Genomic DNA, 14,073 nt, shown 5'->3' on the forward strand with positions numbered 1-14,073 from the left:
GTCTCTCGGCGTGCGCTAAAGGCGTCGTGGCTCTCGCTGTTGCCGCGCGACGATGCCGATCCGAGAACCGTGAGTCCTCAACGACTGAGATGCAGCGTGGAAGGACCGTGAGTGTCTCAGCCTAACCCCCGCTCATCATCAGCAGCAGCACCACCACCACCACCAGCCCCCCCCGCCCCCAACTACCCTCCCCTCCCACTTCACCCTTTTACCCCGCGCACACAGCACTCGCGCACAGGGGCACACAACCGCACAGCACACCACCCACACATCACCATCTCTCCTCCTCTTCCAGATTCGCGTTCTCTGGAATTGCACTGCTACGCTAGAACCCAAGTGTTGGAGGTGCCGGGGGGGGGGGTGGAGAGTGATAATAAACGCACGGCACATCTGTGCACTGTCACTCTCCCCGCGCCCGAGAAGAGTCGGGAACAGACGACCACGTCAGCCCGGCCGCCCGGAGGAGCCACGGCAGTATCACCGTGCTGCTGCACGTCTCAGCAGCGTGTGTGCACGGGAGGAGGAGGAGGAACAGCAGGAGGAGTAATCAGGAGGAGGAGCAGGAGCAGGAACGGGGTGGGGGGGGGGAATAATAGAGACAGGCAATCGCCAAGGCGCGCACAGCTGAGATTCATCATCTCAGAGGAGCGCAGCGCGGGAGGGTGCGAGCCCGGGATACAGCACCGCTCCACACGAGCAGCAGCAGCACCAACAACCATCATCATCATCACCACCACAACCACCAACAACAACAACAACCAGCAACAAGCAAAGGCACAATAAGTCTGGATGGCGGATCCGAGAGCCGTGGAGAGAGATGAGGGCGGAAGGGCGAGGAGCAGAGACGTGAAGCTTAGGAGGGAAGACTTCCAGGACTCGCAGCCGGAGAGCAAGCGGGCACGAGCGGACGAAGTGACCGGCCCAGAGCCCCTCCAGCTCCTCCAGCCGCGGGCTAACGGGGAGCAGTGCGGGGGGACCCCTTGGGCGCAGGTGAGAGAGGCGGTCGGGGAACTGTCCCCGGGGAAGGCGGGCGTGGGGGGGGGATCCAAGAGAAGTGGAAGCAGAGGGGGGGGGGGGTCCGTGTGTTACCCACCCCCCCCCAACACACCGACATCCGTCAGCTGGCGTTGCGGCGTGACAGTGTTGTGTGTGTGACTTTGAGTGTGACTGTGTGCGTGATGAATGTGCGGTATGTGCTCGCGAGCAGCACTTGCACCAACAGTCTATTGGAGGCTATACGGGGGGTCTTTGTGCGGTTTGTGTGTGACCGGGTGTTGTGTAGGGGAGCGCTAGTGTCGGAGTGGCCACCCGAGTTCAATTCTCGCTCACGGCGCAACACCAGTGACGATTATCTGAACCGGTCCTGGGCTTCCCCTAGATCGACTCAGCCTCAAAATGAGTATCCCACTCGGGTTGTTGGCTACCCCCACCTCCTCGTGTGCCGTGCCGGCCTTCACAGGTGCTACTCGCTAACCGCACTTGGCCCAATAGTCTAAGGATCCACGTGGAATTTTTGTCTTTTGTGGCTGACAGGCGTCTGAGGCTACACGAGGAGCCCCCCTTAAGTCGTTGTGTTACTGTGCCTGTGTGTAACATCAGTGGGATCTAAACCGGTTAGAGCCCTCCTCCCCCTAGGTCGACTTAACCTCAAATGAGTATCTGGTGCGGTGTTGTTAAACATCCAGGACTGGATGTCTGGCCCCACCACTCCCCTGAGCGCCGTTTTCCGGCTCTAAAATCTGCTTGTTGCTAACAGCACTCGCACCAACAACCTTTTAAAGCCTATACAAGGGCGGGGGTAGGTGGGGGTGGAACCTTTATATAATGTTTGTGCAGTTTGTTTGTGATGTCTTGTTACCTCCGACGTGTTTGGTTTGTTATTGGAGTGGCAAAGACCCCATTAATGGAATTGGCCAACCCACCCACCTACCCCAATTCCCAACAGGACCTTCCAGAACAACAACAAGTCAAGTCTCGTGACTCAGTGCGGGTGTCGTGGATAAGCAACAATGTGTCATTATTATTTCATAAAGTGTCAAACGACGAGTGGTCGGGATCTTCCTTTTGTCATGAGAATGATGGTGAACCCTCCACACCCACCTCCCCCCCTGCTGCGCTATTCAACAGCCGGTGTGAGCCTCGTGCAAGTGACCCATTGTCATTTGTGTTCGAAACGTCAACCCGGTAGAGTTACGTCCATTCACGCGTTCCACTTTGTCACTTGTTTTCCGCCATCGGCCACTTCATAAACGGGGCGATAGGAGAGTGTGGACAGCGCGTTGGTTGTGTGTTTGTCACTGGAAGTGTGCTGAGCTCGGCTGTCTACGTGCTTCCCGTGTCCCAAGCACAACCTCCGATTTGCACGGTTGGCGAGGTACCGTGCGAAAAAAGTTCAACATACGTGCGTACATTTTACTGGAGGCAAATTGCTTGGTTCACTGATGTATGTGGATGATATATTTGTAATATTTAATTACGAGACGTTATGGACTCGGTCCTATAAGTGACATCAGCTAACCTAATGGTAATTTTTAAAAAATGTTTTATTTTTGTAGTTATCATGCTAGACTTTCTAACAATTCTTGAACACCAGTCACTCATGATCATCTATATATTAGATAGATACAGTTTAGTGCATAACATCACTGTGCATTTAAAGTATTGTTGTTTAACTAATTTCATTGTAATATGTTCACAATGAAATTGTATTGTATTTTGTGGTGATTCATTTCGAGTATTGACGCAGTTATGGTGTTATTGCGAAATGTTATTGGAGTTTGTTATGATTGTTTTCTATTGCACAATGTTTTTATGTACTAGCAAGAGTGTAGTGTGGGGGGTGTAATGTGCCGCATATGTGCGCTTGTGTGCACAGGCAGTGCACAGGCAGTCCTTTACTTACGAGCACTTGACTTACGAACACCGGACTTACGAATGTGTCTCGGGAATTGGACTCGTTCGTAAGTCGAGGAGAGCCCGCACTATAAATTACACCTTCCCCCCTTTAAAGCCCATTGAGGTTAATTGTTTGTTACACAAGTCAGATGCGCAAGTTGCTGTTGTCATGTAGGGTCAGTTAGGATTATTTTGCTCATGTGAGCAGTTGTTTTTTTTGGGGGGACTTAGGCTATGCGGCAGCCTATTCTTTGCTAAAAAATGTTACGTGGTCTTTCACGGCCACGTATCGACCAGATGGTGCACTTTTTATAATTCCACGCAGAATTTAACAGACATTGGGGAATGATCCATTGACTCATCGAAAGAGCATCGCTTGTAACAAAAATGACCTCTCCAGCCACCCAGGGAAATCTTCTCATATATATGACTGATTTGAGGTATATAGCCGAAAAGCGTAGTTAGACGTGTAGTCTACATTGTGGGTCTGGCAATAAAGAAAATAATTCCCTGTAAAAGTCACTGCTGGATGAATTCTTTCCCATGTCACGTCATCAATTGAAGTTACTTGACTATACTTCACCACACTGCATGGTGCGGGTTGGCGAAACGGGAAGTGGCCAAAGGATTTGGTTCAGATATCGCTCGTTACTAATGCTCGCTGCGGCTGAGAATAAAACTCTGGGTTCACCAGATTTATCGTGCAGCGCTCTCACCACTGTCATCTCTACTCGCGTGCATGCACTGTGTTCGGAAATCACTCTACGACGAATTTAACATTGATAGCCATGTAGAAATGGGCACTATTTTTCTTCATCAAATAAGAAACACATGCACAAAAAACCACGTGGCACGCACTTTGCAAGGCATGCGATGGTGACTTAGCAGCGCCTTTTGGAAAGCATCGGTTGAAATCAATGTATGAACAATGCTATAATTGTATGAATGTGCTTTGGCCTTTGGTGTTCTAATTTTATGAACTCATCTTCTTCGCGGGGGGGGGGGGGGGTGAAGTGAGAATTCTTTGCGCGTTTGTGATCTCTGTGGGTGGTACAACCCCGTGTCACCGCATGAACACGGCAGTGTGCGCACACTTGTTTATCAATTGAATCCTGTAAGTTGGGATCACCACCATAGTGCATTCGGTGCTATCGTTGACCTATGACACCTGCTTTGCAAGCCTGGTGCAGGGACATCGCTCCATAAAAAAATATGCATCTGGGGAATTTCGATAGCTATTTCACTATTTGTCTTGCAACAATGTTGGAAGCAGCGCATTTCGTAGGGCAAGATACAGCCCGGCTCCTTTCAGTAAGCATCTTGAAAGTGCCAGTATGGTTCCGCTAACTGGATTTGACTGGGAATTTAAGCGGATTTAAACCTAACCTCGTTCTGATGAAATAGCGGATAGCTTTGAGCAGATACACAAATCTCATCACGTAATCCAATAATACAGCAAAAAAAATGTAGAGCTTGTCAGCGTGTTAAAACGCTTTTAGCTCTCACTTTTTGTTTATCCTACTTTCAGGTTAAAGCCAAAAACTAGACTGCCGATTAACGCTGCGGCAATTCGCAAGACTAATGGGGTTTACCTGAATAATTTACACATGGGCGACCTTGCGATTAAATACACGCTATAACGTTGTTTCCGTTGTATGGATGCCAAAGACTGTGCACTGCGGGCCAGTCAGAGTTGGAGAGGTGGTTTCTCTCTCATGTCACTGCGTGAAAAGACGCAAGTGAGTTTTTGTCTGTGGATGTGAGGAGGAACGTTGGGACGGGGGGGGGGGGAGGCAATTCACAGTGGGCACTCACACACTACAAGTACCTACTATCTGTCTTGCTATGCCCCTAGCACATCCCAGCTTGTATCTGTGTGGAGATTGAGCCTTATCTTCCTTGTACGTGGGCGTTTTCTCTGAATGCTCAATTTTTCACATGCATCCAACATGATCAGAGCAATGGCCAAACATCCCATGCAGAGACCTTCTAAACAACAACAACAAAATCACATTTTCCCACCAGGCTTATGATGATGGAAACATTTTATGCAATAAGGTATTGTATGAATACTTATGTGACCACTCACATTAATATCTTTAAATACCTTTGCAGTTTTGGAAAATGCATTGATAAGACATTTTATACAGCTATTTTGTCAGTCCACTGATGATTGAAGGCCCACGTCACGCGGTGTCAGTTGTGTGGTTATTTTGATCATAGTTCACCACTCTGATCAGTGCAGGTGTGGTCAAGGGCGGGCCAAAGAGCGATTCGGATATCACTCAACACGACTGATAGCCGACCGGGGATTGAACCGGCGGTGCTGGGTTCACAGCGCAGTCCACTAACCACTGCACCACCGCTAACATCCCCGCATTGACGAATGTGCCTCTGGTTACTTCTCATCCAGGGATCTGCACTTGGATATTCGGTGCGAGTAGATGTGATGGAGAGGGTTCATAAGACTGACTGCTGGAGTTCATCCCACATAGCTACCAATTTATCCGGCGAGAAGCGAACAGCTCCCAATGGAAGATTGTGAATTCAAATCCAGGTTTGGGGGGGTTGACTCGGACAATCATCCGGTTGGGGTTGCTAAAATGAGTGCCGCTTTGTGGGCAAGTCGACTGTGGTTTCCCTAAGGATGAAGTCGTCCTCGACATATGAATGTGGAATTTTCAGCACTGTTTCATGGGCTGCCAATAGACGATGAATACTGCCTCAGTGCTCGTTTTGAGCAAGGTATCACTTTGAATATTTTTGACTTGAAAATTTACACACATGAATTCAGCTTGAAAATGATAATTTTCTGTTTCCTAACAGTATTGAGGTAACTTTAATTTAAAATTTTTTTGTTAAACTGCTGTTGAACGTGTCCTTGCGGAATATTTTCTCCATTCGTGTGTACCCCTTCATTTCTCTATTGAAATTGTAATTTTTAAAAACTCTCCTAAAATTATTCTAACTTTGGCCAAATCGTTTCTGCTTCTGATTTTTAGCTTTTACGATTTCACACGTTCTCAGTGGAGTAATTACATTTTTGCGAATTGCTTTCATTATTCCAAAAAACATTTTTTTTATTTTGTGAAAGCTTTGATGACTGCATCGATTTCCATTGGTGAAATGCCTCTTCATTGTCTACAAAGGCTAGGCACAGTGAGATTTGATATGCATTAGTCGTCACCAGTCTGCTTTATGGCATGTATGCATTCGATGGTAGAGAAATCTTTTCTAAACCTGGCTTGCTCATGTGGTTGGCTTGACTATGAAAATGTAACGTTATACTGTTCCCAGTAATGTTCATGAACAATTTATTATTATTAATAATAATAAGGGCTATATTTATAGCTCCGTAACATAGCAAACCATTCCACGGGTGCTGGAATGTTTGCATGCGATACGAGGCTGTAGTTCAAGTCAGTTTTATTACCCTTTTTGAAGAGAATAATTATTGAGACATCACTGTATGATTGAGGTATTTCATATCTCTGTAAACGTGTAGTAAGTTGGTAAATGAGTGAACAGGATGACATTGATTTTAACAACTGATGGATATGAAGGTTGCACGGGTGGCCTCAAGATACATATTAGAGAGAGAAAAAAAACTAGATTCGAAGCTTTCGTGACTGCTTGAATTACTCTTTGGTTCTTTTGGTGAAGTCATTTAATTTAATTTCTTTCTACGTGACTTTACCGAAAGAACCAAAGACTAATTCCTGCAGTCACGATAGCTTCAAATCTAGTTTGAACCACCTCTACGGGGAGGGTTTGCCGTGCTTGTTTGTTTCACACTTAACTTAAATAATTTAGCAATCTTTGGAAGAACGTAATCAACCAAGTGGGGTGTTGACTGTTGTGTTGGCCGACTCTCTGTGTTGTATTTCATTATATTTCCAAGTTTACTATGTTTGTTTTCTCATTCATTTGTACCTGATGATGGTTGCTTGTGTGGCAATCGAAACGTCGTATTATATTATTATTTTATTAAATGTATTTCTACTTGACTTTACCAAAAGAACCAAAGAGGAAAAACACGATTTGTGTACAACAGGATTGTTAAACTGTTGAGGATACCATCACAGCAAGTATAATTACGATAGTTTGTTATCTTTTCCCCACACCTCCGATTAACCCAGTTGGCTACGTATGGTGCAAAAGAAGTTCTACATCCATACAAGACCAACCATGATCAGAGGTTAACCAGAGTTGTTACGAGTCCATTTAGAGAACTGAACTGAATGAAAAGCCACCTACCAACGTGCCTCAAGAATGATATCACCTGCCGGAGCAAATATATCAGAAACATGGACTTTGACAAAAAAGAACGTGAAAGTGGCTTGAGAAGCGTGGAGAGGTACATGCCTGGAATTGCACTGAGAGACAGACGGAGAGGGACACTTGGGTCAGAGAACACTTTCATGTCAGAGAGATCATATTGGTTGTTTATAAAAGTAAGTGGGCTTGGGCAGGACACATTGAATAAAGGGAAGATAGCCGGTGGTCGAGACTAGCGACAGAGTGGCAGCCAAGGGAGGGGATAACACTGCCGAGAGGAGGTCAGCCGTGGCAATGGAGAAATACGATCAGATCAAGTGCGGCAGCTACAGCGAATCATTCCATCGCAAGATCATGACGGATCGGCGACAGCTCATGGGAGAGATTTTCATCCTGCCTATGAAAATAGTACAAAAGAATGCTTACTTGTAGCGCACAGTATTTGCTCACCATATTGTAGAAATAACAACTCAGAGGCGTGATGAACCACAGCCACGTAATGAGCCAGCACCAACAATTGTCCAAACTCTGCGGTCCTCTACATATTAAGATGTTATCGGCTGACTAATCCGTGTTTACTTGTTGGAGGAAGCCATGCGAGGGGGAAACACTCTATCCCATACAGACGGAACAAGTGGAGTCTACATGTTTGCCGTACTGCGTTCTAGCAAGCCAGAGTGTAAAGATGCCATACGGGAATATTGTGTTTGTATATGTGGTATATCTTCTGCATTGTACATTTCGAATATGTCCGTGTAAGAGCTATGGATTGTTGACGAGTGTAAAGAACACAAATCTGGTCCCAAATGTGCTGCGTTGCAAATTGGCAAAAGGAAAATATTGACCTTGAAGACATAAAGGTGAATGATTATTTTTCTTTCGGCAAATGCACTTCGTGCCGAGTAATCCTTGTCATATAAACGATTATATATTACCATCCATTTGTTGTGGCGTATAACATTAATAACACTGACATCCACCTTCCCTGTTTGGAAATAAAGCGGCTTCTTTAAAACATTTATCAGCACATGCACATACGTAGATTAATTGTTATGATTTGTACGTCTTACGTGTTGATTAATGATGCGGCAAATACAATTCTTAGCACTGTATTAAAAATAAAATTCCAGTGTGATTATTATTATTATTGATGCTAATCAATGATCATCAGCTGCAGAATTGGACTCTTTCCAAACACACTGCCTTGTGAGATGGTACCAGGCACACATCTGAGACAGGTTATATCACAGGAACAATCATCATCATCATCAGCCATTATCAATCCGCTGCTGGATGAAGGCTTCCTCAAGCCTCCACCACCTCTCCCGATATAACAATCCGCATAGCACATGCGCACGAACTCGGGTGAACAGGAACCTTATAGCGAAACATTTTGTTGCCTGCCCATTTAAACCCTACATGCAAACGAAAAAGCACTTTCGACCAAACAAGCGAGAAATCCTCTCCGTGAGACCATTTCCTCACGGAAATTTCCTCACGAAAATTGACATTTCTGAGCACGTGAAGCGTCGGTAATAGCAGACAGTTGAGCGACCTTTGGATCATTTGAAGTGCAACTTGCATCGCAGCAGTCCTCTGATGACATTTTAGAGGACAGGGACGTACAATATGGGGGGTTTGCCACGAGAATCGAATCAATCTCTTCTGCCACGTCCATTTCCTACATGGCTTTTTTTGTGTTTGAAGGTATCAAGTGTTTTCACGTCTTTGCTGGTTTTGTTGTTGAGAATTATAGTTGACGCCCGCCTCTCGTCTCTCACCTGTGCGAGAACGAAGGATGCATGCAAATGTTCAGATCGCTCAGAGTGAGGTGCTCAGCACTTTCGTGGAGGGGCAGTGATGCACTCACTGGGTGACGCATCGTGAGTGGGCGGTGATATGAATATGCATGTCCCGTCGTCTGCAAAACATTGGCATGAGTGGTGAAAAAAAAGATGTAAACTTATAGAAATCTATGTTATTACTGTAGACTTTTGCATGGCCAAAACTACATTTCACGGGGTTATTTTTTGTTGCGGTGGTTTGTAACTGGAACAAGAACCCTATACCCGTGAGAATGCTTTCCTATAATTTTGATAAAAGGAGGCAACACTAACTGCATCGCCTGAGGGCCTGAACCCAAGATCTCAGATGCACGTGCTCCATTTCACAATGTGTGTGTCAGAGCCTCTGACCTCCAACCACCATGGGAAAGCACTGTGGATGTGACCAGAAGGAATTATTGTTGGAATTATTATTATTTTCCGCACTTTTTGTACGACGCATTTTCTTTCGTGAGTGAATTATAAAATAGACAAAGGTTTCCATTACCTGACGATCGCATCGTAATTATTTTACTGCACGCCGGGAAATTTAAACAAAATGTACGAACATTTTGTTAATCTTAAAATTGTTAATTGCGTGCTATTATTACTGTAGATTTAAATAATGAGTATCCATTATTATGGCTCGCACAATAAATGCACAGATAGTCCATACGAGTACAACTCTGTAAGCTCTGAAATAGCACGAGAAATTTCACACAAATCAATTTTAAAATGTTTCAAATCCGCATGCCTTCATCAATATACGCTTGGATTTTTTTCTTGCCTCAGTTGAAAAATGTGCAGTGTTTGCATTTGCACTCGTTCAGCAAGATGTTTTAGTTTTCAGCCTTGATCATGTTTTTTCTTCTTCCGCACAAGTGCAATAGTTTTAGTTTGAATAAATAACAAGGACAATTGAAGTGCAGGAAGTCTCCGTCTGAATATTTAAATAGAGGGCAAGTGAATTTTTCATCAACATATGGATACTGTCAGCATGCATATACTATGGCTGTATATAACATGTGCACATGGTCGAAGAGACAATCCACCTCACAGTGGAATTTATGAAACCTATGTTTTATGGTATCAGCAAAAGATGCAGCTCTGTTGTTTTTCATTTGGGCGCTGTTTAAAAGGAAAATAAATTTCACACCCTGCCAGGAGAATTGCTCGGCTGCTGGAGGACCTTACCCCTTGAGCTTATGAGTCCCAAGCATGGCCATATGAGCAGGGTTCGGGTGAGGCCGTGGTTTCGGCTCGTGGCTTATATTCGGAGTGATATGAGTTCAAATCCTGGCCACGGGTCCACTTACAATATCATCCCTCTAGGGTAAATATCGCTTTGTGGGAAATCAAAGGTGGTATTTATAGAGGGAAACTGACCCCGTACCATGAGAATGTGGAAATTCAAGGCCACCTACACAGATTAAGCACCACCCCATTGCTTGTTTGGGCAGAGACCTTTAATGTTGATTGTCACTTTATTTGTTCGTTTATTTAGTGGCAGTAAACATTCATTTGTAAACTGGTAAGTCAAATTTAGATCAATAATCTCTTTGTCAATGGAGTCCTGAGTCTGAAAGAGCAGAGTAAAAACTGAAAATTAAACATTCTAGATATATAACTGTAAACATGAAGCGAACATTGGAGATGTATAATCTATGATCGCTGTAAGGTGCATTTGTGTGATAATAATTGACATGTAACATTTGCATTACCACATATAGTGCTGACATTTTGGGCCAAATCAAGATACACTGATACATTGTTGAGAATGTTCACCAATAGTCAGCCAAAAATGTGATATTTGATCTTACATTGCTTGCAAGCTTAACACAACTGTGTTAAATGCAGCATTTTTTTTATATTTCACTGTGATACAGGCAGCATCTTCATCAACCCTCACTGACCTCAGTGGTCAAACAACCGCCGTGACCGACAACAGCTTGGTAGGGTCTTCACACAACAAGGCACGTGACAGTCACGTACAGCTTGTACAGTTCGTTGATTAAGACTTTTTATAGGCCAAGAATTATGATCTAGGACCATCCCCACATCCTGCCTTCCCAAAAGGCGAGAAAGCCCCCGTACAAGCCATGCCCAGCGTGATGTACTTCACGACGCCAATGATGTCACTTAGTCCTGCCCATCACCTCCCGTCCAGCGGCACATGTAGAAACAGTGATGAGATTTATCTTCTTGGTTCTTTCGGTAAAGTCACGTAGAAGGAAAATAATAAAATAATACAAATAAAACATAATAAAATAATTCTCACGACGTTTCGGCCACAACGCAAGCAGCCGTCTTCAGGTGGAGAACAGGTCTGTCGAGAAGGCAGAGTCTGAAGTGGTGAGATTTGTTTTTGTTTCTCACCCCCCACCTCCCCCACAATATAATCGAGTTATCCGATTAACTAGTGTCATCAAACGGATAATCTGTGGAGTAATCGTTACTGAAATAACCGGATAACCCAGCTCTCTACAGCAATGGTGGCGTGCCACTGCAGAAGCCACACTGCTGTTAAGCGCACTGCAATGTTGGATACACCAGTTACAAATGTTACGTTACATAGCTCATAATGCATTGGTCCTAGTTTATTAAACTCTGCAATGGCAGTTCTAGATGTCATGGCCCTTGAAAGTACTGCAATGCTATATTTCACTTTTTAATTAACGTGTCTCAGTAAAAAAAAATATACTCCAACCCTTTGAGTGTGTGTGTGTGGGAATGCTGATGTCTAGGGCCATTTCAGCATGGGTAGATGTGTGTTGACTTTAGAATTAATCGTGAGGCTCTGTGGGAGACGCCCGGTATATAGAACTAGAACGGCAAATGCGATGGGCTGTACGATGTCTGCCATTTAGCCTCTTTATCCTCAAAGTGGAACAGACTCCAGGATGTCACAGACTCGTGGTGGTAATGTCCGCAGGGTGCATCACAAATAGCTATTTGCGTACACTCATTGCTCAAAGAGTTTCCGACTGACACATTTAATGGATGTCGGTGCATTAATCTGCCAAATACACACAGTGGTATATGATGATCAATGGGCAGCGGCACTGTAGTGATTAATTGAAAGAAGCAATCAATGTGGAAATGATTGGTCCATTAGAGATGAAAAGTCCATCTTTGGCTCAAACCTGGTTAGCGGGCAGCAGGTCAGTCTCGGGTGATGCCTTATGGTATGATTGAAAATATTGTTAAAATTAAGTGCAAATACATGAAATGAACCGATTAATCTATTTTTTTGGAAAGCAAAAATGCCCGTGTTACGCAGTGAAGTACGGCTGTGTTTTACGACACCGGGCGTTTTTTGGGTTTCTCAAAGAATTCTGTTGTGCTTCTTACGTGCTTTTCGCAAGACCTGCCAGCCACACTGTCATCACATTGCCCACATAAATTGGAGCCGTTGCCAATGCACTGGCTTCTTGGGAGAATCTGGGCATTTCGCAAAAAGGCAAGACAAGCGAAATGGATTTTTAAAACCAAAAACAAAGCTGAACAAGTCTCTCATTGGCACCCACAGATGTAGGTATTCGAGATTGCTTTTTGCGAAGTTCACCCGGGTCTTTTATTTTTGTTGACAACATTAAACTGTAGGCACAGGATGCTCTTGCTGGAATGTGTTCAAATGGAAAGCTACTTTGTACTCATCTGACGAGGGTCTGATGATGATGATGAAGATTAAACGGGGAGTCGCCCTCCATTGGCGCCCAAGCAGTGTGTTAAGGGATGCCGTTGTTTTTAGTTTTCAAATCGGGCTCCCCTGCCGGGAGTAGCGTCTGATTTATCGCCCACTCTGCGGTGCATCTCCCATCTCCCGTGAGGTATTAATCGCCTCGTGGCTAATGAGAACATCACAGGAGTCACACGCGCAACAAAGACGAACATTCCCCCGCCCCCCGCCATGTAATCCTTTTAACACTCCGTTAGGACACGTGCTGTCATGGGGGGGACGAGCACAGAGAACCACCACGCCTGGCTCCCTCTGTGTCCCCTAATTGCTGATGTTTACGCACCACACCAGGTTCTAATTTGAGGCCGAGTCGACTCAGGGGGAGGACCCAGGACCGGTTCAAACATTCGCTACTGTTGTTGTTTGTGAGCGGAAATATTACTTTGGTCGCCGGGGCTCATAGTGCAGTGCATTCACCACTTCCATACCGTCCCCCCCACACAGTCGCATGCATACACATACGCACGCGCTCACATACACGCACGCACACATACACATGTACCGGCACAATTAAATGCATATGCCCGAGTATAGAGTGAATGTGCGATAAACGGAAACTATGATAATTGGTTCTTTACCCTTCTATCTGGCAACAAAACTGACACCTTTTTGCAAGGAGTCATGTTTGCATAGACCGCAATACCTGCAGTCATAATACAAACAAAAGAACATAACTCTGATAATGTGCACTGTCCTTGAAGTTGATTGGTCCACACCCGAGACAGCTTTCCTTCGAGCCTAGTCTCATATGGGTTGGACCAGATGACGCCAAAAGGCGCACTTGCAAAAAGGTGTCAGTTTTGTTGCCAGATAGAAGGGTAAAGAACCAATTATCATATTTTTACTGGCAAATGAGGTCCCCATAGTGAAACGGAAACTACTGCAGTAAATGAAGAGCGTGTCACACGTCACAGGACGTGCAACTTATTAGAAATGCATCCGGCGCAATGCACTTTTTCCCAAACTAGTTAATGTACATGATGATAAATGATATGTACCCAGCTGTGCTTTTGCTTTTAACGTGTCTGAAGATCTTAGTGGCATTTGTGCTTTGTACTGTTACATTCATCAGACGCTTCCCTTGAGGACATCCTGGTACACAAGTACTTACACAGACGCAAAGAAATGTTCCTAGTGGACACAATTTCCCAAACTTTGTTTTCCATTACATTATCTAGCCCTGACTTGAATAACAGCGTAATGTTGACAACTGCCACCTCGGGGAAGTCTACGTTCTGTGAATCGTTGGCTTTTTGAAAGAGAGAAGTATTTCATTTGTATGAGTATCCTGTTGATATGGGCTTCTTCCGTATGAAGGGCCCACATTTTTTTTCAAGG

The 14,073-nt window shown here is 44.8% G+C and overlaps 1 protein-coding gene across 7 annotated transcripts in view; it reads left to right on the forward strand.

Moving 5' to 3' along the window:
• The first annotated feature begins 203 nt into the window (after positions 1-203).
• LOC133347860 (RNA binding protein fox-1 homolog 3-like) overlaps positions 204-14,073 on the forward strand; it is a 306,370-nt gene continuing 292,500 nt past the window's right edge. For 2 of the 7 annotated variants that reach the window (XM_061560543.1, XM_061560544.1), the window contains exon 1: positions 204-990. In XM_061560543.1, coding sequence (XP_061416527.1) covers positions 790-990 — 201 coding nt within the window. In that variant the 5' untranslated portion in view covers positions 204-789. The remainder of the gene's footprint in view (positions 991-14,073) is intronic. The other 5 variants (XM_061560541.1, XM_061560547.1, XM_061560546.1 and 2 more) reach the window with 3 other exon arrangements.

Source organism: Lethenteron reissneri, chromosome 26 (genome assembly GCF_015708825.2).
Source record: "Lethenteron reissneri isolate LAM-NWPU_2019-01 chromosome 26, ASM1570882v1, whole genome shotgun sequence".
Lineage (NCBI taxonomy): Eukaryota > Metazoa > Chordata > Hyperoartia > Petromyzontiformes > Petromyzontidae > Lethenteron > Lethenteron reissneri.